At 43.5% G+C, this 27,072-nt stretch overlaps 2 protein-coding genes across 2 annotated transcripts in view; one reads left to right on the top strand and one right to left on the bottom strand.

Moving 5' to 3' along the window:
- Nucleotides 1–23,519, bottom strand: part of KBTBD12 (kelch repeat and BTB domain containing 12) — a 32,619-nt gene extending 9,100 nt beyond the window's left edge. The window contains exons 1-5 of the mRNA XM_057417516.1: nucleotides 23,348–23,519; nucleotides 15,507–16,638; nucleotides 14,300–14,570; nucleotides 10,993–11,143; nucleotides 2,513–2,710 (exon numbers count right to left, since the gene is read on the bottom strand). Coding sequence (XP_057273499.1) covers nucleotides 2,513–2,710; nucleotides 10,993–11,143; nucleotides 14,300–14,570; nucleotides 15,507–16,576 — 1,690 coding nt within the window. The 5' untranslated portion in view covers nucleotides 16,577–16,638; nucleotides 23,348–23,519. The remainder of the gene's footprint in view (nucleotides 1–2,512; nucleotides 2,711–10,992; nucleotides 11,144–14,299; nucleotides 14,571–15,506; nucleotides 16,639–23,347) is intronic.
- MGLL (monoglyceride lipase) overlaps nucleotides 2,616–27,072 on the top strand; it is an 84,009-nt gene continuing 59,552 nt past the window's right edge. Inside the window, exons 1-2 of the mRNA XM_057417519.1 lie at nucleotides 2,616–2,727; nucleotides 2,826–2,955. Coding sequence (XP_057273502.1) covers nucleotides 2,937–2,955 — 19 coding nt within the window. The 5' untranslated portion in view covers nucleotides 2,616–2,727; nucleotides 2,826–2,936. The remainder of the gene's footprint in view (nucleotides 2,728–2,825; nucleotides 2,956–27,072) is intronic.

The raw sequence follows: 27,072 nt of genomic DNA, 5'->3' as shown, positions 1-27,072 counted from the left end.
AAAACTGGAATATCCTCTTGTCTGCGTCCCACACAAAACCCAAAGGGACATGCCAAGAAACCCAAAAGACTAAAACCAAACAAGCACATTCCAAAATAACCCTATCTGCTATGAAGCAGCAGCACATGCTGTTCCAGGAATATCCTGAAGCTGCTGAGCAGCTGTAATTGTGGAAGAGCAGAGTCAAGCCATTCTTTCCAAGTTCCCCTATGGCAGAAATCATGGAACAGTTTGGGTTTGGAAGGGACGTTAAACCTCATCCAGTCCCAACCCCTTCCATGGGCAGGGGCAGCTTCCACTAGAGCAGGATGCTCCAAGCCCCATCCAACCTGGCCTTAATGATAATAAATACGCTCTCTCTGTCCACCCTTCACCCCCAAAGAACAGATCAGCTTTGGAGAGCTCTTTCAGGATGCAGAGGGCACAGGACCAGGGATAGACACAGCCAGAGAACCTCTTTAGGTCCAGCATGTGGACTCCAGCCATCTTTTTCTTGATGATGGTAGCTAGAAATGTATTGCCATAAAGATTTAGAAAGCCTTTTTGCTTTAATAACTTGAAAGCCACATTAAGAAGTCTGTCATTAAGGCACAGCTTCCTCTCAACTCCTCAAGCATGCGAATACATCTGAATCATTACAGTTGACAGTGAGAATCTTATTTTGGCTCCCCTGTTAATGGATCATAACAATGTGTAACCACACAATTACATACCATTTCTTCACTAGTATACAAAATGCACATGTAGGGGGTCAGAATTCGGGTTGCACAGGTAACCACAAAACTGGCATTTTCCAACTTTGAGTTCTTGTTTTCCAATCTAAATAACACTTTTAGGGCAGTGGATTTCTATACATAATTATACAGAGCACACTAGTACCATCGTGAATGGGGACCCCATTGAGCTAGCATTATATAAACGTACAGGAGATATGTTAGACAGGAGATGGCTGTCTTGAAATACAGAGGGGCACTTTCAACCTCTCCCAGCACTACCACTCTTCAGTCGTGACTCAGTGACAGCACGTGGTGGGATTTTGCAGCGTGTGTTTTTATTGCTCTGAAGGTTCTTTGTGCAGAAAACCTCATGCTGATCTGTTAGTCATCCTGACTGAAATTGCTTCATTTGCCAGTGCAAATGATCATAGAGTTCTTTAGGTTGGAAAAGATGTTCAAGGTCATCAAGGCCAACCGTTCACCCAGCACTGACAGCTCCACCACTAAACCATGTCCCTAAGCACCACCTATACAGCTTTCAAATCCCTCCAGGGATGGTGACTCCACCACTGCCCTGGGCAGCCTGTTGAGATCTGTACCCACTAACCTGAGCATTTCTTGTAGCACTGCTGAGAAAGAGACAAATACGATGACAGAGCGTTTGCTATGGAAACACAGCGATGTGTCATAGCCATAATAGCCCTGAGGTCACAGAACTTCCATCAGAAGAACATGCTTGTTAGAGAGCTGCCATATGAATGCTTCCAGGAAGCGGCTTCCTCAAAGAGTAGCACATGAAGAGAGAGGGAAGGCGAGTTGTGAACTAGATGAAAATCATCAGTTTAAAGTAACAGCAGCTTTAGGGTTTGTTGTACAAGTCAGCCTGCACAACTGGGGTCGGTGTAGCGCGAAGAACACATCACCCAGTGATGCCATGTGGACAACAATGAACCTGACATGACATTTATTAGCGGTGGATAATGCATCTGTATTGCTGCGTTCTTCTAGAAAGGAAATTGGGGTGACACCAGAGGAGCTTAAGTGTGCCTGTTTTGAGACTCTTTGCATTTATGATGAAAGAAATACTGGTTAGCAGTACTGGAGATTCACATAGAGCTAAGAACAGCCAGAAGGAAGAAGACTTACAAGAAGAAAGGTGGCCATGGGGGTAGGATTACTTACAACTCACCAGATCTGGAATTTTTGTCTCTTTGTATCTCAGTTCCCTACCTGAAGTACTCATTAAATACACAAGTTTAGTTCCCTACCTGAAGTACTCATTGAATACACAAGTTTAGTTCCCTACCTGAAGTACTCATTGAATACACAAGTTTAGTTCCCTACCTGAAGTACTCATTGAATACACAAGCTTTTTCAACACAGATCTAGAAAAGCATGTAAGTAAACAGGCAAAGCCAGATAGCTTGTTTAAGGACAGATGGATAGCACCTTAATCTTCAACAAATATACCAAAGTTGTTTAATGTCTATAACACACTAAGCTCCTGATCTCAGTAGCTCTGGATGTAAATCCAGCAGAATTCTAATGAGGCTGTAGAGGTTTAGTGCAGACCAGAAACATCCTTAATTTTTCATGTTCTGTTAAGGAAAAAAGCAAAGGGCAAACAGAACACAATTCATATTGACACTGGGAGCTGGGAGTCCAAAGGGCTGAATCAGCTCTGGCGTTCCAGTGCATGCCAGTGCCACCTGACAGGGTTGATCGGTCATCAGGTCAGTGTGTGTGCAGTGACACCGATTCCAGCTACACAGAGAACATCAGACTCATCTTAGTACCTGCTCCATGAAATCCTCCACAGAGGTAGAGCTTCCCTTCCACGGCGCCAGCACTGGTGGAGTTTGTCCGTAAGGAGAGGAGGGGATACGGCATTGGAGGTCCATCCCTCCAGAAGTCTCCATCAGGGTTATAAATCTCCACTGCATCAAGGCATTTCCGTGTCTGTCCTCTGTCGCGACCGAGGCATCCGATTCCTCCTGCAAAAGACACACAGGTCAAATACAGTGGTCCCAGGCTCTGCTGAAAGAGACACTGCTGGCAGCATCACTTCTGTGTGCATGTCCTCATCTCCCTCCCTTTTCCCTTTTGCAGCTCCCGAAACTTGTGAGAAAGTAAACTCAAAGCAGAAGGTGCTGCACGTTATCTACAGGCATCGAAGCAAGATCCTCGCTGAAGCCTTGTACCAAAGGAAGGGCAAGCAACATGTCTTCAAAATGCAAAGGTATTTTGTCTTGTTCTCTACCTATATAGGAGAAACTGCATGACCACTTGTTTTGGGTGCTGGACAAATTGCTTTAGCATTTACTTGCAATGGATCAAAACATTTTCTAAGTACTGGTAGTGGATTTCACCCAACAACCACCTGTGTTTGTTCCTTACTTGCCTTCAATAAGAGAAAATGATTACCCCCATTTCTGAAGGGAAATCGGCTTCCAGAAACAAACCCATCCAATGTGCAGGAACAACAGCCAAGTTACTTGTGGGGAGCCCTGCTGCTGAAGGGTGAACCAGAATGCTCAAAGTCTGTGGGCAGGATTAAAACAGATCCCAGGTTTCATTTGCTGGGACACCCTGCAACAGGCTGCAGGCACACCTGAGATCTCAGTGAACACTGGAAGCACCTCACACTGGAATCAGTGTGAACGCTGCCTTTCCAAATCCTTTCCTGTGATCAAATCCAGCTTTGGAATTCACAGCCCCTGCTTCTCAAGAATTAACAAGAATGGACACAATACCCTGTAATGAGCACTGCTGGCTTGCTGAAGCAGTTCTGTTGTGCATGTGTGTGTGACCACTTTTAGATCTAAAATGACTGCAACACACAAGCAGTTTCCACATGGAGCTTTGCTTCCCAGATACGCGTGTAGGAGCTCTCACTTGTGCAAATCTAAAATGCATTATATGGCATGTAATTATGCCTTTCCATATACAAATGGAAGAGCTGCAAGTGTAACCTCTGTAAGGCCGGTGCAGCTGCTTTAAAATCTATTGCCCTTCGTGCTGTGAGGCTGATCTGCAAGATAAATGAGCCCCTGGTGCTACAGGCTTTACTTGCATGGGGATTTCCATCTACCTTCTAATATGGGCTGTATTTCTTCAACCTTATCTGCATTCTCCAGAGGTATTTGCAAGAGGCAACTGCATGTAAATGTGGACCACAATGCTCCAGATTTGCCATCACTGTATTCCTGATCTGTGTTTTAGAGTTGGGTAAAAATAAAAGCAGTTATACCTGCATCAGAGCATAAAAAACCAGAAGCAAATTTGCTGTCCATTATCACCAGCAGGAAGCTTTCCTCCCACTGAAGTTAACAGCATTTGGTTCAGTTCAATATTTGAACCTCAAAACCTTCACTGGGTTTGGTTTCCAGCTCCTTTTCCATGCACAGCAATTCTTTACTTGCCCTAATACCTACCAGCAAGGTCCTAGCAGTTTGCATTAGGTTCTCCTGTGGGTACTTAAACAAGTTCTCATTACTAGCTCAACACCCCCAGCTAAGCAGCATTTGCTCTTATGGGCTCCTCCTTCGAGGTTGGATTCTCCTCAGAGAACTGAGGAGAGCAATAGTTGTGCTCAGGGAATTATGTTAATCATTTCCATGGCCAAAAGGGAGCTGTGTGCATCCCCATGCTGAGCCTTTCTTGCAGCAAACTCTCACTAAACTATTCCTTACAACTGTTTAGAAACAAGAATAACATTCAGATCTAGACCTATTAGTTACTGTATTGCACTCAGACTTTTACCCATTACTGTTTATGCCAGGAGCGCTATCCTCTTCTAGGCAGCGTTCTCCACCACTCCTTAATGGGTTGTAAGAGAGATGCCCCTTTCAGGACAGGAGACTGCCCTTGAATTCCCCTAAATTAACCAAGACATTTTAAAGGGCTAAACAGAGTTTCTGACTGAGAAGGCAATTTATTGCTTATCACAACCTTTCTGATTCCACAACATCCTCTGGTAAAATCACAGCAAGGCAGTTTGCTGCCAGGGTGTGGGCACTCTACCCAGTGCAGTGTAATGTAGAAAATGATACTCAGGCAGTTTTAACTGGGAACCAATAATACCAAAGCTCCCAACAGATGAGTTTGATCTGTTCAAAAGACAGCTCTGTGGTGCCAAAGACAGGCTGTTGCTGGTTATCAAGCCAGCCTATTTTACATTAGCCCAGGTGTTGCTGTACACCATGAGGAACATGCAGTCACCCCTAAGAAAACTCTTCATATGAAGAATAAGAAAGCATCTTGTGCAGTCAGAGGACGAAACGGTACCAGTTAGGGAATGCATGTCAAACAGAAACAGCTTTGCTGATTGCCTCACTATTTCAAGAGGACAAAATGCCCCAGAACTCTTATAAAGCCATAATCACTGTTTATTTCTTGGTGTATTTTTATTGCCTGGTTCTAAATTGAGAAACTACAGAGGATGGTAACTTCAGAAAGAACAGAAATAATCAGGTATTATGCAGCACAGGTAGTGACTTCCTCCAATACGTTCCCAATTGCCAGTTCACGGAGATACTCAGCTGCCAATACAGGGATCTCACCCCAACACTTTTAATGTATGAAAAGAAGCAAGTTGAGAAGTAATTTTTTCATGACCTATTGGAGCATCTTCTGCCAAGTTCAAGAGCTGCCACATTTCAAAGTGTTTGTGGAACAGCCACTGGATAGTTTAAGAAGCTTAAATGTAACCTCCTTTAATGCTGTCATTATCACAGGCAAACCTGAAGCTCCAAGATATCTCCCTTTCATTTACACCCTCCACAGTTGTTTCAGATGAATCCAATTTCGTGTGCAATTTACAACAGGGGCAAAGCCAGGTTCTCAGCCAATAGGAAGTCAGAAGGAAAATCAGAGGGGAGAAAAGTTTCATTTTCAAGCTTGGAAAAACACTACTCTGAAAACTAAGAAATTAAGAATTCTGATCTCCTCTCCAACGCAATGCTAACCCTGAAATATTGCTAACAAAGGAATCTGAGGATATTAGATTCTGCTTCGCTGTGCTCCCAGCTGCAGTAGTTGAGAAATACTGCTGTGAGACAACACTTTTATTCCCCTGTGGAGGCTGATGTCTCAGGCCTCTTCCCCAAGAACTGAATACACAAATCAGGAAGAAACACAAAAATCTCAGCTCTAAATCAACTCACATCTGCAGCAGAGTGGAGGCACCTCACGTTAACACCGCCATCCATCACGCACAGCGTGAATACCACGTGAGGCTTCAAGTTGGCAGATAGAAAGAAACTTGCTGTGTCAGACAATTCTGGCTGCTTTGTGCTGCATCCCTCAGGACTCCAGATCATCCTGTCCCATTGGCTGCTTCATTCAGGTTTCCAAAAGCATTAGGAGGGCAAGGGGAGACATTTTACAGTACAGACCATGAGGATTGCCTTTATTTCATGCTCTCTGGCTACACCACTGAACAAGTGAGTTCATGCTCTGCTCCTAAAGGAGTCCCTACATAAGAAGGGGGTAACCTTTAAGATGCTAAGGGAGACTGCAGTGTAGAGCTCTGCCCTCTTGGCTGACTTTAGGTCATCTGGGGGAGACTCTTGTGCCAAGCAACCCTCCAGAGCTATGGATGGGATCATTAAAGCACAAGTGCTGTGTCACGGCCTCCCAGAAGTCGTGACAGGTACCCAAAGGGCAGCAATTGCTATTCCCATGTCCATTCTGTGATGGAATCTGGGAAGGGTCCCTCATTAAGCCACATTCTCCTACCTCATCACAACCAGAGCAGGTGAATTCAGCATCACCTGGTTTAGCTCTCTGCAAAAAGCCCAATTACACGTCCTCAGTGCAGGGGGAAGACGGGTTTCTCACTGGGAGTTTTGAACATCCCTGTCATTTGCACATTGCTCACACCAGAGGATTTAACCCCCAAACTCAGCACTGCTCCCTCCCCTTACCGATGCACCCTTTCAGCATATTAGGCTTTTCACACAATGCACTTTCCCTAGGAGATGTTTCAGATGCCACTGAAGGACTTAAAAAAGCCAGCGAAGCCACCTTTGTGTTCCCAAAGCCATTAATGCTCGAGAGCTTTTCATATCACGCCTGGGTGACTCTGCAATCAAACATACTTTCAAGGGCACTCTGCAAGCAGCGGTTCTAATGGACTTTAAATTTAACACGGAGCTCCATTAGCAAAATAAATATATAAATAAAATACATGATCTTTACTAAGAAAGCAGGATAGAGGAGCCTTTGAAGCAAGAAGGCAGAGCAGGGTAGGTGATGCGATTAGCGCAACTCCAGAATCCCAATGAGGAAGGGCTCTGTGCCCTGCTGTACCCGCACACTGCTCATAGCTGGCTGAAGGCAAAGCAGATCACTTTGGAGAGGTCAGCTGCCTATCCCTCACCCCACGCTCATCAGAGAGGACTGAATGCAATGTGAGTCACATGAGTTCTAATAACAGAACAGCCTCCCAGCACTTGAGGGGGGATGGCAGTGAAGTGGGAAAGAGTCACTGGTAATCATTAGTTCAGCAAGTGCAAAGGAAATAACTGCCTTAGATATACCTGTGTACTTCTATAGGAGTGAGGTTGACATGTAGCTGTATTTAAAGAGATAAGGAACATTCCAACCTACATGTGCTCCTGCCCATGGCAGGGGAGTTGCAAAGAGGTGAACTTTGAGGTCCCAAACCATCCTGGGATTCTATGAACCCACATCACTGCTACTTGTTGAAGCAGGCAGTAACACAGGGCAGTTGCACTTCCAAGTCTCCTTCACACCAAGCTAAATTTGTCAGCCAGCTGAGTCTCACATGGACAATTCTCCCACTCCAGAATAGGCACCACATCCAAGGCTAGACTGCTCATTGTATGAGCAGGAGGACTGATCAAAATGACACCAACAAGGTGGCTGGTGATCCAGATAGGACTGAAAAGAGGTTATGTACTCCACTGAGTGGAGCAGGGTGATGGAAACCTCAGAATATCAGACTTCACACCATTTCATTTGCTTCCCCTCACTAACAGACACCTGAAATTTGCCATGAACTACAGCCTCTCAGCCAGGGCAGTGTACTGGGGAGCAACAAGAGCTTCCAAAGGAAAGGGGACCCAGGGAGTGAACTCACCTTCAGGGCTCAGCTCCACACAGCCAGATGCAGGCAATTGCAGAACATCCTACCCACAGTCCTCAGACAAAGGCAAGGTGATGAAAAAGACCTGATCCCCCTCAGCTCTGCCTTTAAATAATGCTCCTGGACCTATAGGCAGAGAGTGTGGGTGCAGTTCCCAGGTGATGCTGGTCAGGATGCTCAAGACCTGTTAATGCCCTCAGGGCACTGACACCGTTGTTCTTTATTATGTCATTAAGTCACAGATCACAAACCCCAGCTACACCTATTCTTCCTATTGCCTCTTTGAATTTTGATCAAAGAACCTGGGAAAAGGGTGGGGGAAAAAAAGCAGCAGTAATTCCCCAATAAGCAAGTGAAATCTAAGCCTTGCTTCTCATAGAACAATTCACTATTAAATTGATTTCTGGGATGCACAATGGATTTAATAGTGCTAATCTCTCATGTAATGTTTCCCTTCATTACTCTTCAGCAGCACTCAAGCTGAGAGGCTCAGCACTGATGCTGTGCTCCCATCCCTGCAAAGCAGGGCTGGTGACGGGAAAGAAGGGAGCCATAAAGCTAGCCCTGGCAGGTGCTTCCAAGGGTGAAACTGAGAAGCACTGTCATCCTTTACTAACACATTGCCCAGCAGATGAGGTAATGCAGTTTGTGGAAGGCATGAGGGCAAAGGACTAATTAGAAGCAGGGCTGAAGAAACAAAAGATTGTCTTCCTAAACATGATCAGTGCGTTGGTTCCAGCCCCTTTTCACCTCTAATTCCTTGTTCTCATTCCCTTTGATAATCCCTAAATCAGTAGCGAGCATTTCTGATCTCCTCTATCACACCAGATACTTGCCTTTTCTGCTCCTCCCTGCACACAGGCACTCTGGAGGCTGTTGCACAGATGTAACAGGGCAGGATCAGGCCCATGAGCTGCTACTTGCCAGAGCTCCAAAGCATAATTATAGACCTGTTTATTTTAGATGAAGGTGTTATTCAAACGCACAGTTAATACTCAAGCAGGAAAGTGAAAACGTCTCCTTCCAGCCCTTCCTACACACATTTGCCTTGCCAGAGGGACCCCAAAGTACATACTCAAACAGGTATTTTATGATTGAGGCATTCAGGATTTAATCAAACCCCATTTAACTGCTTACAACTTCTAAAAGAAGCTCTTAGCAAGAACACAGGGGGAAAACAAGAAGTTGTAAGAGGTGAGATGCCAGGCTAAGGAGGGTAAAGAAAAGTTCCTTGTTCCTAAATGCCCCAATGGGCTTTCTCATTAACATCCTTCTATATGTTCTTATTTATAAAGCAGGAATTGTAGAACATAAAAACACCCCATGGGTAAAGCTGTCATGGTGATACAACAGTGTTTACCGGTGACCTGCATTTCAGGGTGCTTTAACAGAAGCTAATGACTATGGCATTCAAACTGATTTATGTGGATAAATTTTCCCAATTTGCATGTTGGCTATCGGAAGTTTTCAGAGACTGAGCTGGAAAGGATATTTTTTTAAGCAAGAGATTAAAATGTGTGACCTTAAATCGAGCCCTCCCATCTGGTTTGCTTCCAGAAGTGTCTCAATTGCCCCTGTCATTAAGAACACAATACCGCTCTTTCTTGGGCTTTCCAACCAATATAGTTATGTTCCTGGGAAAATATGGAGAGAAAGAGCTACGACCATCAAATGGGATGAATAGGAGAAAGGATTTTGCGCCTTAGGAAATGCTGTTCATTTACTTTATGAGGATTATGTACACTGTATAAGTAGCATGAGAATCTCTAGGAACATTACATGACAAACAGACAATTATATTGCAGAATTGCTGATTCAGACCCATTGTACAGGTTCCTAAACAATGCTGTTACTCAGACCAAACCTTCTATTTTATTCCTCATTTTTCGTCCATCAGAGTGACTCTAGAATAATTCCAGTAAATCAATGAGGGTTTTACATGCTGGAGCTGGCAATTAGGCTGGGAAGGGGTTTTTGGACAGTGACTATGTGCTCTCTGTTCTGTGCCAACAGAAATTAACACTTCAAAGGCTGAGTGTCTGAACAAAACTAGCCTAACACAACACAATTGAGATCAGCAGAATACTTACTACAGATTTACACGTAGATGGATGAGAGCAAAAATTAGACTTGTATATCAGTGTCTGCTACCGCATCTTATTCAAAGCTAGTGCTTTGCCTTTTGCTTCAGATTTATGACAGAAATCACATTCAGAGGCATTAGAGAGGATGAACTTTCTCTGCAGTGATTTTTCATTTGTGCTCTAGAGTTCCACCTAATCCTGAATGTGCTGGCACCTGTATGAACTGTACAGGAAGGCAGTGATCCTGCCTGAAAGAGCTGACAAACTTCGTTTAAGGACTTTGTTTTCCAGAGCTGCTTGGAAGAAGTCTCATCTTTATGTACCAAGCCAGAGCTATGCATTTATTTCATGTTTTTATTCGTGGGAAGCAGGGCCTCGTCATGGGGTACAGAACATATCTTGCATTTACCCATTTCCACCTTGCCTCCCTCCCTTCTCCTTCCTCTGCCCCCACAAGATCTGGATCTTACATAGGTGCACTATACAGGATGCCCATGGATACTGTGCAGATAAATCTCCATTTCCACCCATACTGTTAAAGGTGGATTTTAAGCAGCGTATTCACAGGTAGAATTTGTTGACAAATCATTTTTGGCTCAGTGTCAGGTTCGTCTTCCCCTTAAAAATAAGTTCTACTATTACTTGTGCAATTTCCCTCCCTACATGTGTGTTCTCTAGCTGCATTTACATTATTTTGCCTGCCTTTCATAGCTTTTGCACTTCTTGGCCCATTTCAACCAAATTTTACAGATTTATGGACATTAAAGTCCTCTCAAGATTTGTGAAAACAGGCAATCAGCAGTAATTTATAGCATACATGGATACTCCAAAGAAAAGGAGTTTAAAAAGCAAAGTCTATTAATCTGGAACACTAAACATTCCCTTTCTTTAAGCTACACATATTGAGGAAGAAAGAAGTGATGAGGGGGGGAAATAACTTGGGAAAATAGATGCCCATTTAGCCCAACATACTTTGTCCTACAGGACTTAGCGCAGGGTGAGATATTTCACTTCGCAGAGGCAAATTGCTGCACAGAAGAACAAGTTAGGTGCTATCTGTTCAAAATCTGCTTCCTCTTACCCAAGACATAAATCTCGCTGTTGACTACGGCTGCGCTGAAGCGGTATTTGGAGTACTTCATCGGTGCTCTTTCTGTCCATTTGTCTTGGCCTGGGTCGTACCGAAACGTTCTGTTACTTAATCGATCCGGCTCATCGTCAGGCAGATCCATCTGTATGAAATATGACAGCCAGGTAATAATACAGCATTTGGAGCCCTCTGCACATGCCTGCATGCAATTAATCACAGCAGATAAATAACATAAACACATCAATTATAGCTGCAGAGTGATTCATGCTCCCTAGGGTTTAACAGCACCCAGAACTTGTGGCTGGGAGTGCACTGTGGAAGGCAAAGGAGTAAGATGTCATCTATATCCTGCAGTAATAAAGCTGGGGATTTGGGTTGTAACAACGCAGGCATGGGCCTTCCATGAACCCATCCATGGGTTCTGCCTGTGGTTGAACATACTTTTTATCACAAGGCTGCTTTAAAGTCTTAATAATAGAGGGAAAACCACTCTGACATCTTTCTTCCTGCTAACAGTTGAAATCTATTCCCACTGTTACTCAGCCCATGCTGTGATTCTTTCTCCCTGAGGTTCTTTGCTGGCATTTCTCAGGCCTCTATATACACATAAGTTATTCTCAAGTCACTTGTGTGTTTATTTAGTCAGCCTAACCAGAGTAATGTCGTTCAACTGCTGTAACTTCAGTAGCTTTTATAGTAAGTTCCTACCCCCCCCCCCCCCACTAATCTGTGCTGCCATAATAGTCTTTTAGTACTCCTACTCCTCTTGTTCTCTCTAATCTTCTTCCCCTTTATCTGCTTGTCTTGTATGATGCAGGGAACTCAGATTATGTTTTCTGGGTACGACACCCTTGAATGTAAGCAGTAGGCTGTGGGGAGAGGATCCTGACATATTTTGGGATGAAAGGTTTCAGGTAGAGGGAGTGAGGAGGAGAGAACGACTTTGCTTGCTTCTGATGGTGTTCTATGTGTTCTTGCTGTCTTTGTTATTATTTGTTCCCAAAAGACCTTCCCAACGCTAATGTCATAGGCAAGGTAGTAGAAGGCAGACTGGAAAGTAAATGTTTAGCCCTTTGGTTGCTCCCTGTGAGCGGCCAGGGGCATGCTCTTTCTCTGTGGTGTGAAATACTAATTTATTCAATGAAAGAGGGGTAAGCTGTGTGTTTTCAGCACAGGGTAAGCATTTACTTAGGAGCAGGCGCCATTTGACATGCTGTAATTTCACATCCTACATCATTTTCATGGTAACGTTCACCTCAGAGCGCACTCTCTGCTCTTTATGTACAGAAAACATAACACCCAGCAGCCCTTCTCTCTGTCTCAAGGGCCACTTTTAAGAGCTTCCAGTTACCAAGGCTGGAGTCCCTTTGGTTTTTAACTCTGCTGGCATCAGTGAGGCTGGACTGATGCTAAGCCAGAGCAATGCTGCTGTGAGTCAAGCTTTTGCCCTCCTAAGCTGTCATCTAATGTCCTGGCTTGACTTTGCCTTGTCTTGTTTCAATTACAAAGCCAGAGTGGGATGGGAACATGTATTTATCTCTGTCCTGTAATGGACACACACACTCAGGGCACTCCATCAGTGCTGTGTCGTTGGTATTTGTTCAGGATTGACAGAACATTCAGTGCCTGAGCACAAGGACAGCTCCTGGCTTGAGGAACTGGTCTGCTTTCACAGTGCAGCTGTGGTAGCCCCAGCTCTACAATCACTGCATCTGGCAGGTGAGTGGGGGAGCTACATGGTACCACAAGAGCTCAGCGCTCTGCAGTGCTGGTCTTAAAGCATGGGTTTGGAGAGCTTTAGCTAATTTATTCTGATCTCTTCAGGTACACCCTCATCTTAAAAAGATATGGGGTTTAATCTATTACTGTTAATCTGCTCATCTCAAGCCTATTTGTACATAACCTCAGACTCCATGGATTGTTTCAGGTAGCACTGGATGGCAGGTATCCCCTTCAGGCATCCTCAAGATGCCTGTATTGTTTTTTAGAGCCATTCTTGGCTCAATATTTTGACTTCTAAGCCACTTTTCCGCCTTGAAATCTGTCCAGAGATCTATTAAGCAAGACAAAGCTGGTTGTCTGACTTCAACATCCATCCTTTCAGTTTAGTTTTTTTTACAGATTGTTTCTACATGAAGTGTTTTCCTGTTTTCATCCTTTCAATAGCGAGTTATCCTCACTCAGGTGTTTCACTATCAGAAATACCCTCTGATCTTCCTGTTGGGAATTCCTGCACTCAAAACATCCAAACTCTTTGCTCGATACATCTTGCTTTTTCAGTACTTTAAACAGTAATTTATTTCAAGGGAACACAAACCAATGAGACGTGATGACAGGCTGAACACGTTGCTGTCGGCAATAGGATTACAGATGCTCTTCTTCATTGTAAATGTGGGGCTTTATCTTGAGTGCTGAAATTTCAGCTGCACTGAGCAGTCAATAAGAATGGGCTACACTCTTAACATTAAGATCTTTTGCACTGGGAACAACTGGAGAGAGCAAGTACTGGTCTTAACATCCATCTTCCTTGTAGCATAGGCCTCTATATTCCCTGCACTACTGAACCTGGTGTCTGTGGTCCTGCTGAGAATTCCTGTTAAAACTTTACATGGCCAAGCACTGCAACTGAAACAAACGAATGGATCGATTGAGCGAATCTGTGTTCCAGAGAATACAATACAATGAAAAAACAAATAAATGAACGTTAGTTACCCAAGGCAGCTTCCTGAGGAACTGAGCTGAACTTTAAATTTCATATATAGATCTGTCTTTGGAATTTACCTTTGTACACACTTCTTGAGACAGGGCTCACTTAGGGGCCCCTGTGTGATAAATTATCATCATTTACTGACACCTAAACAAATTAAAAGAGGATGGTAAATAAGGAAAGGAAAGGCTGGAAGCCATGTTGACACAGGAGATGAGTTTTAAACTCTTGCTCACTGTGCACATCTCTATGAAAGCACAGCCCTTCCTGTGGCTGGTACTTGCAGTGAGGATGGCAAATGATGGACATTTCTTCTTCACCCCGTTTGCTTTTCCTACAAAAGATGTTTAAGCAGATAAATGGGCCTTTGGGCAACCTGCTCTAGCGGAAGGCGTCCTTGGGTTGGAACTGGATGGGCTTTAAGGGCTTTTCCAACCCAAACCAGCTTGGGATTCTATGGTTCCATGAATGCGAGCAATATATTCTTCTGCTATGACTGACATATTTTTCCTATGCAAGAAGCACCATAAAATTATACAGCAGAGTTTGTTAGTGCACAAACAAAACGAAGTAACTGGCACATGTCTTAACCTGTGGTGTCCATCCACCCAGCACATAGAGCTTATTCTTCACTGCCACCACCATGTGGCAGGCTAATGGTACAGGAAGAGGTGCCGTGGTTCTCCAGGTGCCTTGCTCCATGGAATATTTCTCCACACTGTTTGTGACCAGATACTGATTTTTCACTTTCATTTGCCCTCCTATTACATAGAGATCATTATGGATAGTGCCCAATGCGTAGAGTTCACGTTGCTCAGTGGTGCACAGGCTGTGCCAAAACTGGTTTCCTCTTTGGTGGTATCTGTAGGAAAACCCAAAGCTGTAAATGCCGTGGTTCACCAAGATCCCGTCAGCTTGCTCTGAGACATTACCCCCTTGATCATCAATGCTGACTCAGGCAATGGTGCAGTGACACAAGGAGCTTTCTCCTTCACAGAGTAGTTATAAGATTGAGCCCAATGTTTGCAAGATCAAGCGGTTTTAGCATGAGGAGTCCTAGGCATCCTCTCAAAGATATTGGACCTCCATTAAGACAAGAAGTCCCTTATTTCTGCGTGTGCTGCTCAGTCACAGTTTTGACTGAACTCAGTGGGAAAAGCAAGAGCTCAACACTGCTGAAAATAAGGCCATTTCATCTGCCCCAGTGTGGATTTACTTCCTTAGATTTAAGCATCTGTATCTGAAAATGTTGTCACCATTTCTTAATTTTAGCTTTAATCCAGAAAAAGTCTAGTTTTCTTTAAAATGTATGTATCTGAAAAAGACACAAGTAAAAACAGAACGGGGTTTAGAACTATCAGTCCCTCTCCTTTAATCTCCGAAATACTATCACCAACAGAGAGGTGTGTTTTCTCTGCCTTACTGGACTCCTTGGGCCATTCACTTGCCTCATTTCCCCCTGCTAACAATCTAGAAAAGAGTATCCCAGGAAAACATTGAGTTTTCCATAAGGACAAGAGAAAATCCACATACACTGCTCTAGGATCTAATCAAGCTCATTTACACAGAGATGCCACTAAAGCAAATCCTTCTTTCGGGAGAGAAAGACCTCAAGATTTGGTTGCATCTCTATAATTCAGTGCTGTGAAGATAAACTGTGACAAACTGGTTAATCGAAACCTCTGGGAAAACTTTCAAGTAAAGAATATTTTGTCTAATGGTCTTTTTTATTCCCAGAAACATTATTTGGATTTCAAATGCTTAAATAAAATGGGAATTTCGGACTCTGGGTACACACCTATAAATTTCAATGTTCCTGGTCTTTTGTCTGGACATTTTGGCAGCGCTTGCCTCGCCTGCCACAATAATATCATTTTTCTCAGTCACGACACCAGTGCAAACATATCCTAAACCCTCTCCGTACTTCGGAGAGGAAATGAAGTAAGTCTTTTGTGTCGCAGGAGCGTAGCAAAAACTGGCATCTGCGTAACTACCATGCCTTGACCTAATGCCAAGAGAATTGTTGCCAATGCAGAGTAAGAGGTCAGTAGTCTCCATGCCATAGCGCAGGCTGAGGGAAGGGTGGCTGGAGAGTTTGATGGCTTTCAGTGCTTCCTCAAACATGTCATTGCATTCTGAATTGCACAGGATCATTGTGTTCCTTTTCCGGGCTTCCAGCAGAAAGGAAGGGCTGACAAGTACCAGTCGCACTTGCTTCAGGAGCTCAATGAGGTGCTCTTCACGTGATTTTCTGCTGTGTTTGACCCATCGAATGACAAGGTCCAGAATGTTCTCCTCCCTGGAAATATTCAGATCATCTGATTTAATGAGAGTCAACAGCTGCTGGAATTCAATCTCCAATATTTCTTCCTGTAGGCTCACCTCAGCAAAATGCTGGTACAAATATTTCCTCGCCTGATCAGATAAATCTTCTGCCCCAATGTGGCTTGCAAAGTAGTAGATGCCTACACAGTTGGAGGCATCCATGTGGTCCATCATGTACTTCTGACACGGACTGAAAACCTCTTCCATCTGCATGAAATAGGCAGCGAGGGCAACAGTCTGCACATTGTGGTTGGTGAGGTGCAGCTCCGCGCTGTACATGTAGGTGAGGAGTACGGCCACGCTCTCTGCAGAGATGTCATAGAGCACCACTTCCCTTTGGGTGCATTCAACCAAGCCACAGGTAAACATGGCTTTGAAATAGGGACTGAAGGCAGCCAGCACCACCTTATGGCAGGGGAATTTCTCACCTTCTGCAACTAGGACAACATCAATAATCTCTGCTGATTCTTTCATTCTCTTTACTTGTTCCAGTAAAGTCAAGCTGTGGCGCTGCTTTCTTTTCTCCTCAGCCTTATGATCCATGGTTGATCTCCAAACTTCCTGGTTTTAAACCTCAGAACTGAAGGTCTTCATCAGGAATATTCCTAGAGGTAGAAGCATAATTGTCCAATAAGAACAAACCATTAGGTAAACGGTGTGTTATTATCAAAAGATTGTCATTCTATAGGATGACCATGTGATATGAATGAGTAATGCATTAAAAGTATGTAAAGTTATGGTCTCAGGCTCAAGATCCACAGGACAAAATAAAATGAAAATCAACACTTTAATATTCAACACCCCCCCCAGGATTTGTGAGTATTTAATGAAAATTAGACTTCTCTTGACTCATGTCATGAATCACCAATACACAACTTAGTCCTTAAACTGTGGTATAACCATGCTTAAAACACACTGTAAACATGACATAAGTTGCTTAATGAGACTATTCAAACGAGTAACATTCCTCACAGCTTCAATTCTTGTGGGATCAGGGTCTTGTATGGCAGATTGAGCTGGTTTTCTCAAATCCCGGAAGCACCAAAAGTAGTCTGAATTTCATTAAAGAAATATGCATCAACACAGAAAAACAGTGTTTGAAATTCTTTGAAACCTTTGGTGCCAAATTAAAAGCCAGGCATGCTTAAAAACCAGCATTGCCTTGATTTTATCAATTCTTTCCGTATTCCAAATCTGAAACTACAAGCAACAAATCTGAGAAATGAATCTGGGTTATAAATGGATTTGGAAGACAAAACATGAAATTCATAGTCTGAATGGGGGCCAAGCTCTGAGCTCTTCTTATGGTACTTTCAAAAAACCCAAGGCAGTAAGTTCAGTACAAAATATAAAGTGATGGTATTTCAAAACCTAGACTCTTTTTCTTCCTGGCTCCATTGAATTGAAATACTGCACTCAAGAAAATGTAGGTCTTAATCCTGAATCGACTGCCTCTGGAGTAGTCATTACAATCAGTAGAAGCATTTTATGAGATAGAAACTGTTCTTCTTTTTAATCCTACATGATAATTAGATGGCCAGTTTATTGTTTTCCCCTTGTGCTATTTTATCACCTTCTAATAGTCGTTCTTCATTGCATTTTCATAAAGGAACCACCCCATATCTCAAAGACTTGTGTATTAAAAACACACACATCTTAAAGCAGATGAGCCTCATTGTCTTTTAGCAGGATGTTTGCTCTCAACCGGATGAAAGCGTTAATAACCAGCCATTCAGCAATCTGACTAACCAGGGTTAACCAAAATGATCAGCTCCTCTCCTTTCTCTTTTGTGGTGTCAGAGCTTCGCACATCCTCCAGCTTTTCCAGAATGGACAAAATGTGCATTTCTAATGTGAAGAACAAGTGAGATGATTAATCATCATCATCTTTCCCAGACTTTTGTACAGATCAGGAAGAAGCAGCGTATAGAACCGAGTTATGATTTCACTTCCTTTGCTGGTCACCTTGACGCTTTCTTTCGCTGTTAATTTCGCTTTCTTAAGAGCAACACTTTGTCCTTGATTACTCTGTTCATTGGGTTTGTGAATGTTTTGTGTTCATTTCCCAGTAATTAGGATATCTGGCACAACATGCTCACAGCCTTTTCTCCTCTCTTTCATGATTAAGACATTAGCAATAGCAATCTTGAAGCACAACGTAGCTCATGCTGTTTCTGCGCTACTGATGGATAACACCCACTACCCATGATGAAGGGTGCTGCCCATCTGTACCCAATGTGGGGTGATCTCAGCCCACAGAGCAGCTCTGCTTCCCCAGCCAGAGCTACAAGCAGAGCTTGGGCACCTTACACTGTCAAAAAGACACTATTTGCCTTTCCTCATAAGAACTCACCCTCTTCCTCTCTTTGCTTTGCTAGCACACCAAGCTCCTGACTGAGCCATACTCAATAAAATCATGCTGTTGACTTGCATGTAATTCTACTGTCTCCATTCTACTGCTGGGGAAACTGAAGCTAAAAGGTTAAAAAGAAAACAGGTTTAAAACCCAGGGGTGAGATCCTTTCATTAACTCCAGAAATTCATCCCTGTGCATTAGCTACAAACTTGTCAGTCCCCCCTGGCTTTTAGCAGTGTTTAGGTGAGGTCATTGGAAGGATATTAATATTCTCCTTTATATCATTGGAAAGACTATTAGAGAGTAATAATGAAATGGTGTTGCTTTGCTTTCCCCTCTGGGTTACAGAGGCAGAAAGATGGTACATTGATATTAAAAGAAAGGATAAATGTGACACAAATATAATTTGCAGTGAGACACTATACTGGGATTGTGCCAGGGGCTGGGTTGTCATTATAAAATCCCTATTGCAAGGCTCAAATCCTTTCTAATGTCACCAGGAACTGAAATCAGAGTTGCTGCCTTATTCAGAGGCTTTAGATGTTCTTTTCTTCTATTGTGAAAAACGAATTCAGGTGCAAATCTTCATTTGCTGTTACTTTATTTCAGAGCTGGGCTATTCATTTCCCTCCAGTTCTGTTCCTCCTTCAATTTTTCCATCAGCTGGTTTGTTAGTCAAATTCCACTTTTCTTTGCCTTTGTGTCATGAACCTCATGAAGAGTCACACATACTTTCATGCAGGAGCTACAGCACACGTTTTGCAAGGCAGGAGGGTGCTGCATGAGCAGTTCAAAACATAAATAAGCACACTGCTGTGAGCTCAGCTCTATGGCTTTTATGAGGCTATCGCACTATAAATAAATGCTGTCCTCAATTCTCAGTTACACTGCAGCCTCTTTGAACTGCCCCAGCGCAAAGGGACTGTGAACCAGATGGAAGGATCTCACCAGGAACTTCCCTTAACCTCTGGGAAAACAAAAAGCTACCTTGTAATTAGAGACATTTTGTCTGTGCTCCTGTCTGGGGTATGGATTTTTCCTGTTCTTTCCCCAGTGCCAAGGAATCTCTTCTTTCCCAGCCATGGTGGGAGGGTGGGAGCTGCAGGACCTGGCCCAGAAGGGGTCACAGCTCCCAGCATGAGTTGCGGGGGCACCTCCTGCAGCCTCCTCTTCCTCTCCTGCTTTCTTTCCCCCTCTTCTCTGCCTTAATGAGGCTGCCCTGTGCTCAGCCTGCCTCTCCCTTCAGGTGCTGGGAGGTTCAGAGTTCAGGCACATCAAAGAGCCCTTGCCTCTGCCTATGAATTATTTGTGCTTGCCTTGTTATCAGTAAGCCGAGGAGCAAATCTGTTAATTGTATGTGTTATGACATTTGGCTGACAGCCACAGCGAGGCAGGAATCAGTACCCAGATGATAATAATGCTATAATCTCAGGATTTAATGATGAAGGCTGTGATGGCATTTAAGATCAAGATTTTAAACCATGCCAAGGATCCTGCAGCGCTCGAGAAGGGCAAGTCACATTGCTCATCTTGATATAGGGAAAAGCTATAATAAGATATAGAAAGGTGGTTTCCGGGGAATTATAGATGTTCCTATATCTGTAGGATAATGGGAACTACTCCCTTCATTCTTATACCTGGAAAGGTGCCTGAAGAAATTATTACATGATTGGATTAAGAATTTAGAGGCTAATAAGGTGATAGAAGCAGCTATAGCACATATTTATCAAGAACAAATTGTGTCAATCCAATCTAATTGTCTTCATTTTTTCAGGGCTAATAGGGGATAAATTAGATACTTTGTCTTGAGTGAGATCACTGACATGGTCCTACAGGATATAATTACACATTGTGAGGAAATCAACTGGCTAAATCAACCCAAGTTAGTAACTGGCTGAAAAACCAGGTTCAAAGAACTATTATCGATGATCAGATCGGGAAGCATTTCTTGTCCGTGGCCAGAACTCTGTGCTGGAAATGTCACTCACAGTTTCAGGGAAGTCTTACTCTTTTGCTTTGACTTTGGTATTATTTCCTGACTGAATTTCATCCATTCTGTCCGGATAAAATGCACAAACTTAGGGCAGAACAGCAAGTGAGAGAGAAAATCCAGTTCTTCTTAGGAAATGGATGTCTATACGGTTTGAGAGGGCACACAGGTAAGTGCTTCTAATAAATGGCTCTCTGTGACTATTAGACATTAGCCTGGGGTTGTGTCTCAAGTGTCACCATAACTACCAGCAGGCACGGTACCTTTTCTGAGGTCTTCCATATTCTGTCTGTTGCTGGTTACTTAGAGATTTAGCATGTCCAGGTTTTGAAAGGCATCCAGTTAAGTTAAGAGTCCAAGTCCTACTCGTGCTCCCTATGTGATTTAGGAACTGAAGTGTCTGCATCACTTCTAAAGGTAAAACTTCAGCCTCACATTGCCCAGGCAGCATTAAAAGGCTTGCCAGGTGAGGTGATCTCCTTCGCATTAAAGTCAGAGAAGGAACTCTCCTTGCTCATCCCTATCCATACCCCAGGATCAGGCCCATCACAGGTACATTTCAGAAGGTCTCAGTTGTTTTACTGCTGGCGGGGAAGGAGGAACTTACCTTGAGGTTTTGAAACTGGGAGCACTACAAATCAAGTTGTGCCATTTGCCTGTATAAGATAAAGCACAACAACCCTTCTGAGAGAGATTTTAACTCTTTCTCCCTCAATCCCTGTGGCACCCTGTTCATTTTCACATGGCATCTGATACTGAGGACCCCAAGTCAAAGCAGCCTGAGGTCCCATGATACCCAAGCATGAACCACCTCCTGCTGGGACGTGTGCTGCTGAGCATCCTCATGGGATGCCAGTTGCAATCCATGAGTGTGTAAAAGGATGCTCTCAGTGCAGGACAGGCTGCTGCTGCGGACGTACGCAGGTATGGCAGTGTTGTGTCCCCCTGTGTGCATCACTGCATCCCTGCTGCTGGAAATATCCCGCTGCCTGCAGACATCTCCACTCAGACTGCTACAGCCTGTCCTTCCTGCAGTAGCATCTTTGTGTTATTTCTCATTTCATTGCTTCTTCATTTAAAAGGAAATTAAAATGGGACTTAACACTGCCTTTGGGGCTGGGAGAAGGTTGACACCTGACAGGAGATTTCTAAGCAGCCTGCAGAGCTGCAGAAACCATGTTTGGGAGCACGTTTGACCGTCGGAGACCTGGAGATGCTTTGATCAGTTTTCAAAGCCTTTGGGTAGTTTATGATTCTGGAAAGATTTGACAGTTTGAGCTCCGTTTACTGCCAAGACAGAGGCCTAGATGTGGGATTGGATTAATATTGATCCTATCTCAGCAAATACCAGGCTTTTTTTTCCTTCTCTAAACTGTTATAGATTCATGACAAAAATCAAAGCAGCTGAAAATGAAAGACCCCGTGGGCCACCTTTGCAAATACGCCTTCACCCGACCTTAATCTTCCTCTGATTCAAAGCCCAGTGAAGTCAGTCAAAAGAATTCCACAATGTAAGTGGAAAATGGATGTGGCTCCGCTCCCAAACAAATGCCTACAAACAAACCTCAGTCTGAGCCAATTATGTGCATTAATTGCATGAGAAGAATAGTAGCTAAATATACGCCTACAGAGCCCAGTTCTTTTACAGTTCACATGTGCAGATCGTTTCTCTTATATATCCAACCTAATTGAAATGGCAAAGTGCTCATTCACAGAAGGAGGATGCACAAGGTTTTTACATACCCAATGACAGATGCCAGCAGAAGGAAAATGTAATTCTAAAATGTATTTCAGCAGCAATTTAAGCAGCCTGGCAAAGGTCTTGGAGGTTTCTCTTATTACATTTATCTCAATATAGTGGTGAGCGTAGGAAAGGCTCACTTTCTGGACCAATTATATCAGACATTGTAAATGGGACCATCACAATCAGAAGTAACTTGATTTAATTATTTGCTGGAAACTAGGTGCCTGTTTTTGCATTTTTCAACACAAAAGAATGTGAACTCTAATTGCTAATATTTACATAAAGCCCTGAGGTATAGATCCATTTGTTGAGCAATGGTATGGAAAAGCCTCAATATCCCTGTCACTCAGCAGTGAAACTAAAATAAATGACAAGTTGTAAACCCTGATTACTTGATGCCATCTTTTCATAGCTACTGTTCAAATCCAGCCTTCCCCATGAAATCCTCTAGTTTTGATTGCAATCACTACCAAGCAATATCTGGGTATGTCCATACCCACGGAAAAGAAAACTCAGAGCAACCCACAGCAAGAACACAGCACCACTTCCAAAATGCCCCTGCACTAACACACATATTCAATACCTACGAAATCTGCAAACTCCACTGAACCCTCATATTAAAAACATTCAGGCTATTGATAGTGCCAGGCACATACAGATACCTTGATGGAAGAATCATAATCAGACTGATTTGGGTTGGAAAGGACCTTAAAGCTCATCCAGTTCCAACCCCCTGCCATGGGCAGGGACACCTTCCACTAGAGCAGCTTGCTCCAAGCCCCAGTTGCTCCAAGCTTCCTTACTGGAAACAAGTCTAGATGTCTGCAGGCTTGTGGGATATGCAAAGACCCCCTGTGCACAGACCTCAGACACTGAGATTCCTGCATCCACAGGCTGATCCTATTTCCACACTGCTGGCAAACCGCATATAGCTGCAGAGAGAGCCCAATTTTGACATTGTTTGGGGGTTCCCATGCTAACTTTGTAACTAATCTCTCACAATCCCTTAATGAACTGGACAACAGGCACCATAAGGAACTGAGAGGGCATCATTTTTGGCACCAGCAGGAGGTTCTATAGCTCCGTCCCCAGTACCTGTAAGGGCTCCCCAAGGCACACACCCCTGCCCACAAATGTCCCAAACATCCAGCATCCCAAAGCAACCATTCCCATCCAGCACCAAATTCCCCTCTCTTTCCTGCCCTTAGGGGGGATTAAATGTACCTTTCTGACGCCAGGAGCAGCAGGTACCTGTGAGACTGTGTGGGAGAGAGAAACAGGGACCTCACACAGCAGCACAGAGCTGCTGGTAAGCAACAAGGTGCCAGGGCTATAAATAGCCAGTGCTGGGCTCCTGGCTGGGATGAAGAGCTGCTTTAATATCATGCACAGGGCTACATAAGGACACACTGAACCAGAGGAGATGCTGTTGCTAGTTGACCCTATCCAATTCACTTTCAAAACCAAGGCCACTGCCTCTACAGCTGAGCAAACTCTCTCTCTCCTGCCCTTGCTATATCATTAAGAGCTAAAGTTGTGTATAAAATCAGGATTCCTGACCAAATGTGTTATTTGTATGTTTTAAGGCCCATATTCTTGTTTGTGTTGGTGTAAATCAGCAGCAGAGCCACTAAACTGACCCAGAGTAGTGGGGCAGCACTGATTTACTTCAGCTGCAGATCCTGTACTCTGTAAATTAAAGGGGAATCAAGAGGGCCATAATACACTGTTTATATCTCCATATGGTTAAGCAAAGATGGAAAAAAGATTAAGGAAAATTTAGGGTTATAAAATTGATTCATGTTGTCCCTATATTTTCAGTTGAGGAAGACATCAAAGGGTTATCAGAATGTTCTTTTTCAAATGGCATTAATTTATTTATTCACTCTACTAATTGGTTGATCAATCATAATAGCGTTTGAGAAAATTGAAAGGGAAATATATTTCCTTATCTAGGGTTTTAGTCTGATGGTTTTATTACAGAGCTTATCCAAAAGCCATAGAGGGAATGTTCAGGAATACTCAGCTATTAATAGCAGTTTGTTGTTTCTACGGGGGAAATTCAGATGTACACAATTTTACAAAGCATATTTCATCTCATTTGTGAACAGAACCAGGAAAAAATCAAAGCGATTAAAGTTTACTCCTGTCAGAGCATTCAATAGATCAGATTACAGAGATATATATTGCCCAAACTCCCAGATTGTTCTTATTAAAAGTTCAGCTTTATCTTAGAAATAAAAGTATCCAATCTGATAGGACAGCTTTCACAGGAGCCAAGATGGAACTGTGGGCTGATGAAATGTCACAGCTGTGATAAAACAGGACCATAACCCCTAAATTGCCTTGTTCTCCTGCTACGTGCAACAATTTACAGTAGGGTGATGGTTAACATGGGGTGTTTATGCAATGGATTTTATTTCTATGACACCACTTCACTATCATCATAATAATCACGTTTCCTTTATGGTTGCTGGTTTCTATAATGAGCCCATTTCGTAAAAACATGAACTGATGCTTTTAAGGCAAATTCCTATTTATTGCTTATGAAATTCTGATTATTTCTCCTGCACTGCACTGAAATGCCCAGCACACCCCGTCCTGCAGTGCTGGGCAGGCTCTTTGCAATCACACAGAGTAACACAGCCATGAATCAGGCCCGCAATTGCTAGAAAGAAAAGCTTTTCTCTGCTGTAGGCCCAGCCAGTTCTCACCTTCTCCATGTAATTAAGTCGTAATCCTTCATTCTGATATCATCTGTTGTCATGGGGATCTTAATTATAAAAATGAATGGCGGAGAAGTGGGCGAAGACAAAAGTTTCTGCTGAACTTCGTTAATGGCAAAGGGAAGAATATCTGTGGGAATACAACAAATGGGCGATCTTTTAGCACAGTGTATTTTAAAACAAGGATAAGAAGTAGGTGTCGGAGACAGAAGAGACAAATTTGGTGTGAATGTACCCGCGTTTGAGAAAAATGTGTGGAATTCGGTGGTTTAGAACAAGGGTTTCATTGCACCAGTCACACAGCACATTCTGGCGCTGCGTGAGCAAAGACTTTCCCTTCTAAACCTCAGCTGAATCCAGGGATTCACCCCTTGGAAAAACACCCAATTATAAGGGAAAAGTCAGACCAGTTTCCAAACTCTTTATTCTTCCTGCAGAGGGAATGAGGCTGACCCAGCCCAGCTCTCTCAGCCTGGCTCCAGAGCAGAGCTGCTCCAGCCCTTGCAGCATCTCCATGGCCTCCTCAGGCTTCCTCAAGCAGCTCCACATCCCTCTTGTGTTGTGTGTATACACAGTGCCAGTTTGGATACATAGGGAGAGAAAAAACAGCAACAGAGATTTCCAGTTTAATCCTTCTAGCTATTCTCTTCAATACAACATTGGCTCTTAGAGTGACTGTTGCCCTTTGGAGCGGACTAAGGGCAATCCCGTGCTCGCCCATGGCCACCGATCCTGGGGGCAGCTCCCATGCATTCCCTTGGAATCAAAATCTCTTCCTGGCTCTGTCGAGAGGGTTCCCAGGTTTCCTGACAGCCATCGGGGCGTGCCAGCCCCCCGCTGCTTTTTCATTTCAATAAATGAGGAAGTTGGGGCTAAATTAACACTCCAGCGGAGGTAATAGGGCCCGGCTCAGCAGCTGCCGTGATGTATGCAAATTGCAGCTTCACACATTAGGAGCTGGATGCTGCTTAATTTGTCGTTCTTTCGGTCTTTCACATGAAAGAGTCTCCATCAAATTCAGGGGGTCTTAAAGTAAAGAAAAAGGGCAAAAGAAAGCCCTCAAAGTCAACTACTCACCAGGGCTTCTAACTGCACCTACAGCCTTTCTGCTGGGGCTTGCCTCCTGCTGCCCTGATAATCAGTTATTACTGAGTTATTCTGCACTGCCAGATGCTTTTAGGCAAAATATTCCCTGATTTCCAATGAACAGACAGCCTGCTCAAGGATGTACTGCTGGCCCTTTGGTATAAAGAGGAACCTGATGTTTTTGCAGCGGTGCCACAATCCAGGAACTCAACATCCACCGGTATTTTTCTCTGCAAATGAAACTGTCCCAGTGTGAAGCTACCTGGGGTACCTGTCAGTGAATCAGACAGAAGGAATGGGCTGATAGAAGAGCATTTCTATTCCTTTTAGATCAGTAGAGATGGGAATGGAGATGCAGAGAAGCATGGAACAGATGGGATTTACAGAGAGGTTGTTCTGTACATTAGTTTTGGTGCTTTTTAATCTAAGAAAATGATGGTTATAACTGTGTTAGGGTCAAAACGATTTCTAAATGGGCACCAAAAGTGAAACTCAGGAAGGAAAATACGTACCCACTTGCGGAACTTGGGGCCATTATGGTCACAGAAAGCAGAAACAACTGATGTTTCTCACAGTATGTGTTGTGAGAAGAAGGAAAATATCAGAAACATTGTAAATTGGATTTTAGCTGGCTCAGAGATGCTGCAGACACAGGATATAAGGCTTAAGAAATGCTTGAAACTCACCTGTTTTTTTTCCAGGCTTTATTCAGAAAGGCAGATATTTCATTCTAAAAGAAATCCCATTCAAATGATTTGGCATTTGCCCATTTCCTTTTGCTTTCCTGACTTACACAGTCGGTCCTTAAGAGATATTGCTGCAGGTCTTTGAATACCTTTGGAGGAGATGCTCTTTCCTCCACTCTGAGCAGTTCCTCCCTGCTCAGTTCCTGTTCTTGGATGTCATCTTCTTCGCCTTCACTTACTCCTTTCCTTAGCTAGGGATACGTTGCTGACCCCCAGCCTGCTGTTAGCAAAGAAACACCAGGAACTTGCCCTGTCTCACCATTATTTGGCTGCATGTGTTGAAACGAACTGTCACATGAAAGTGCAAGATAAAGAACCACAATGAACTTGTGGCAAGAAACACTCAGGCTATAACCAGAATGCAGTGTCTGAGAGTGATGCCCAATTCCCA

The sequence above is a fragment of the Pezoporus wallicus genome, unplaced genomic scaffold (genome assembly GCF_028554395.1).
Source record: "Pezoporus wallicus isolate ANWC-B61680 ecotype Strahan unplaced genomic scaffold, APGP_CSIRO_Pwel_v1 contig_8542, whole genome shotgun sequence".
NCBI classification, from domain to species: domain Eukaryota; kingdom Metazoa; phylum Chordata; class Aves; order Psittaciformes; family Psittacidae; genus Pezoporus; species Pezoporus wallicus.
Note: the sequence above shows the minus strand (reverse complement) of the source record. Positions and strands in the feature narration are given on the sequence as shown.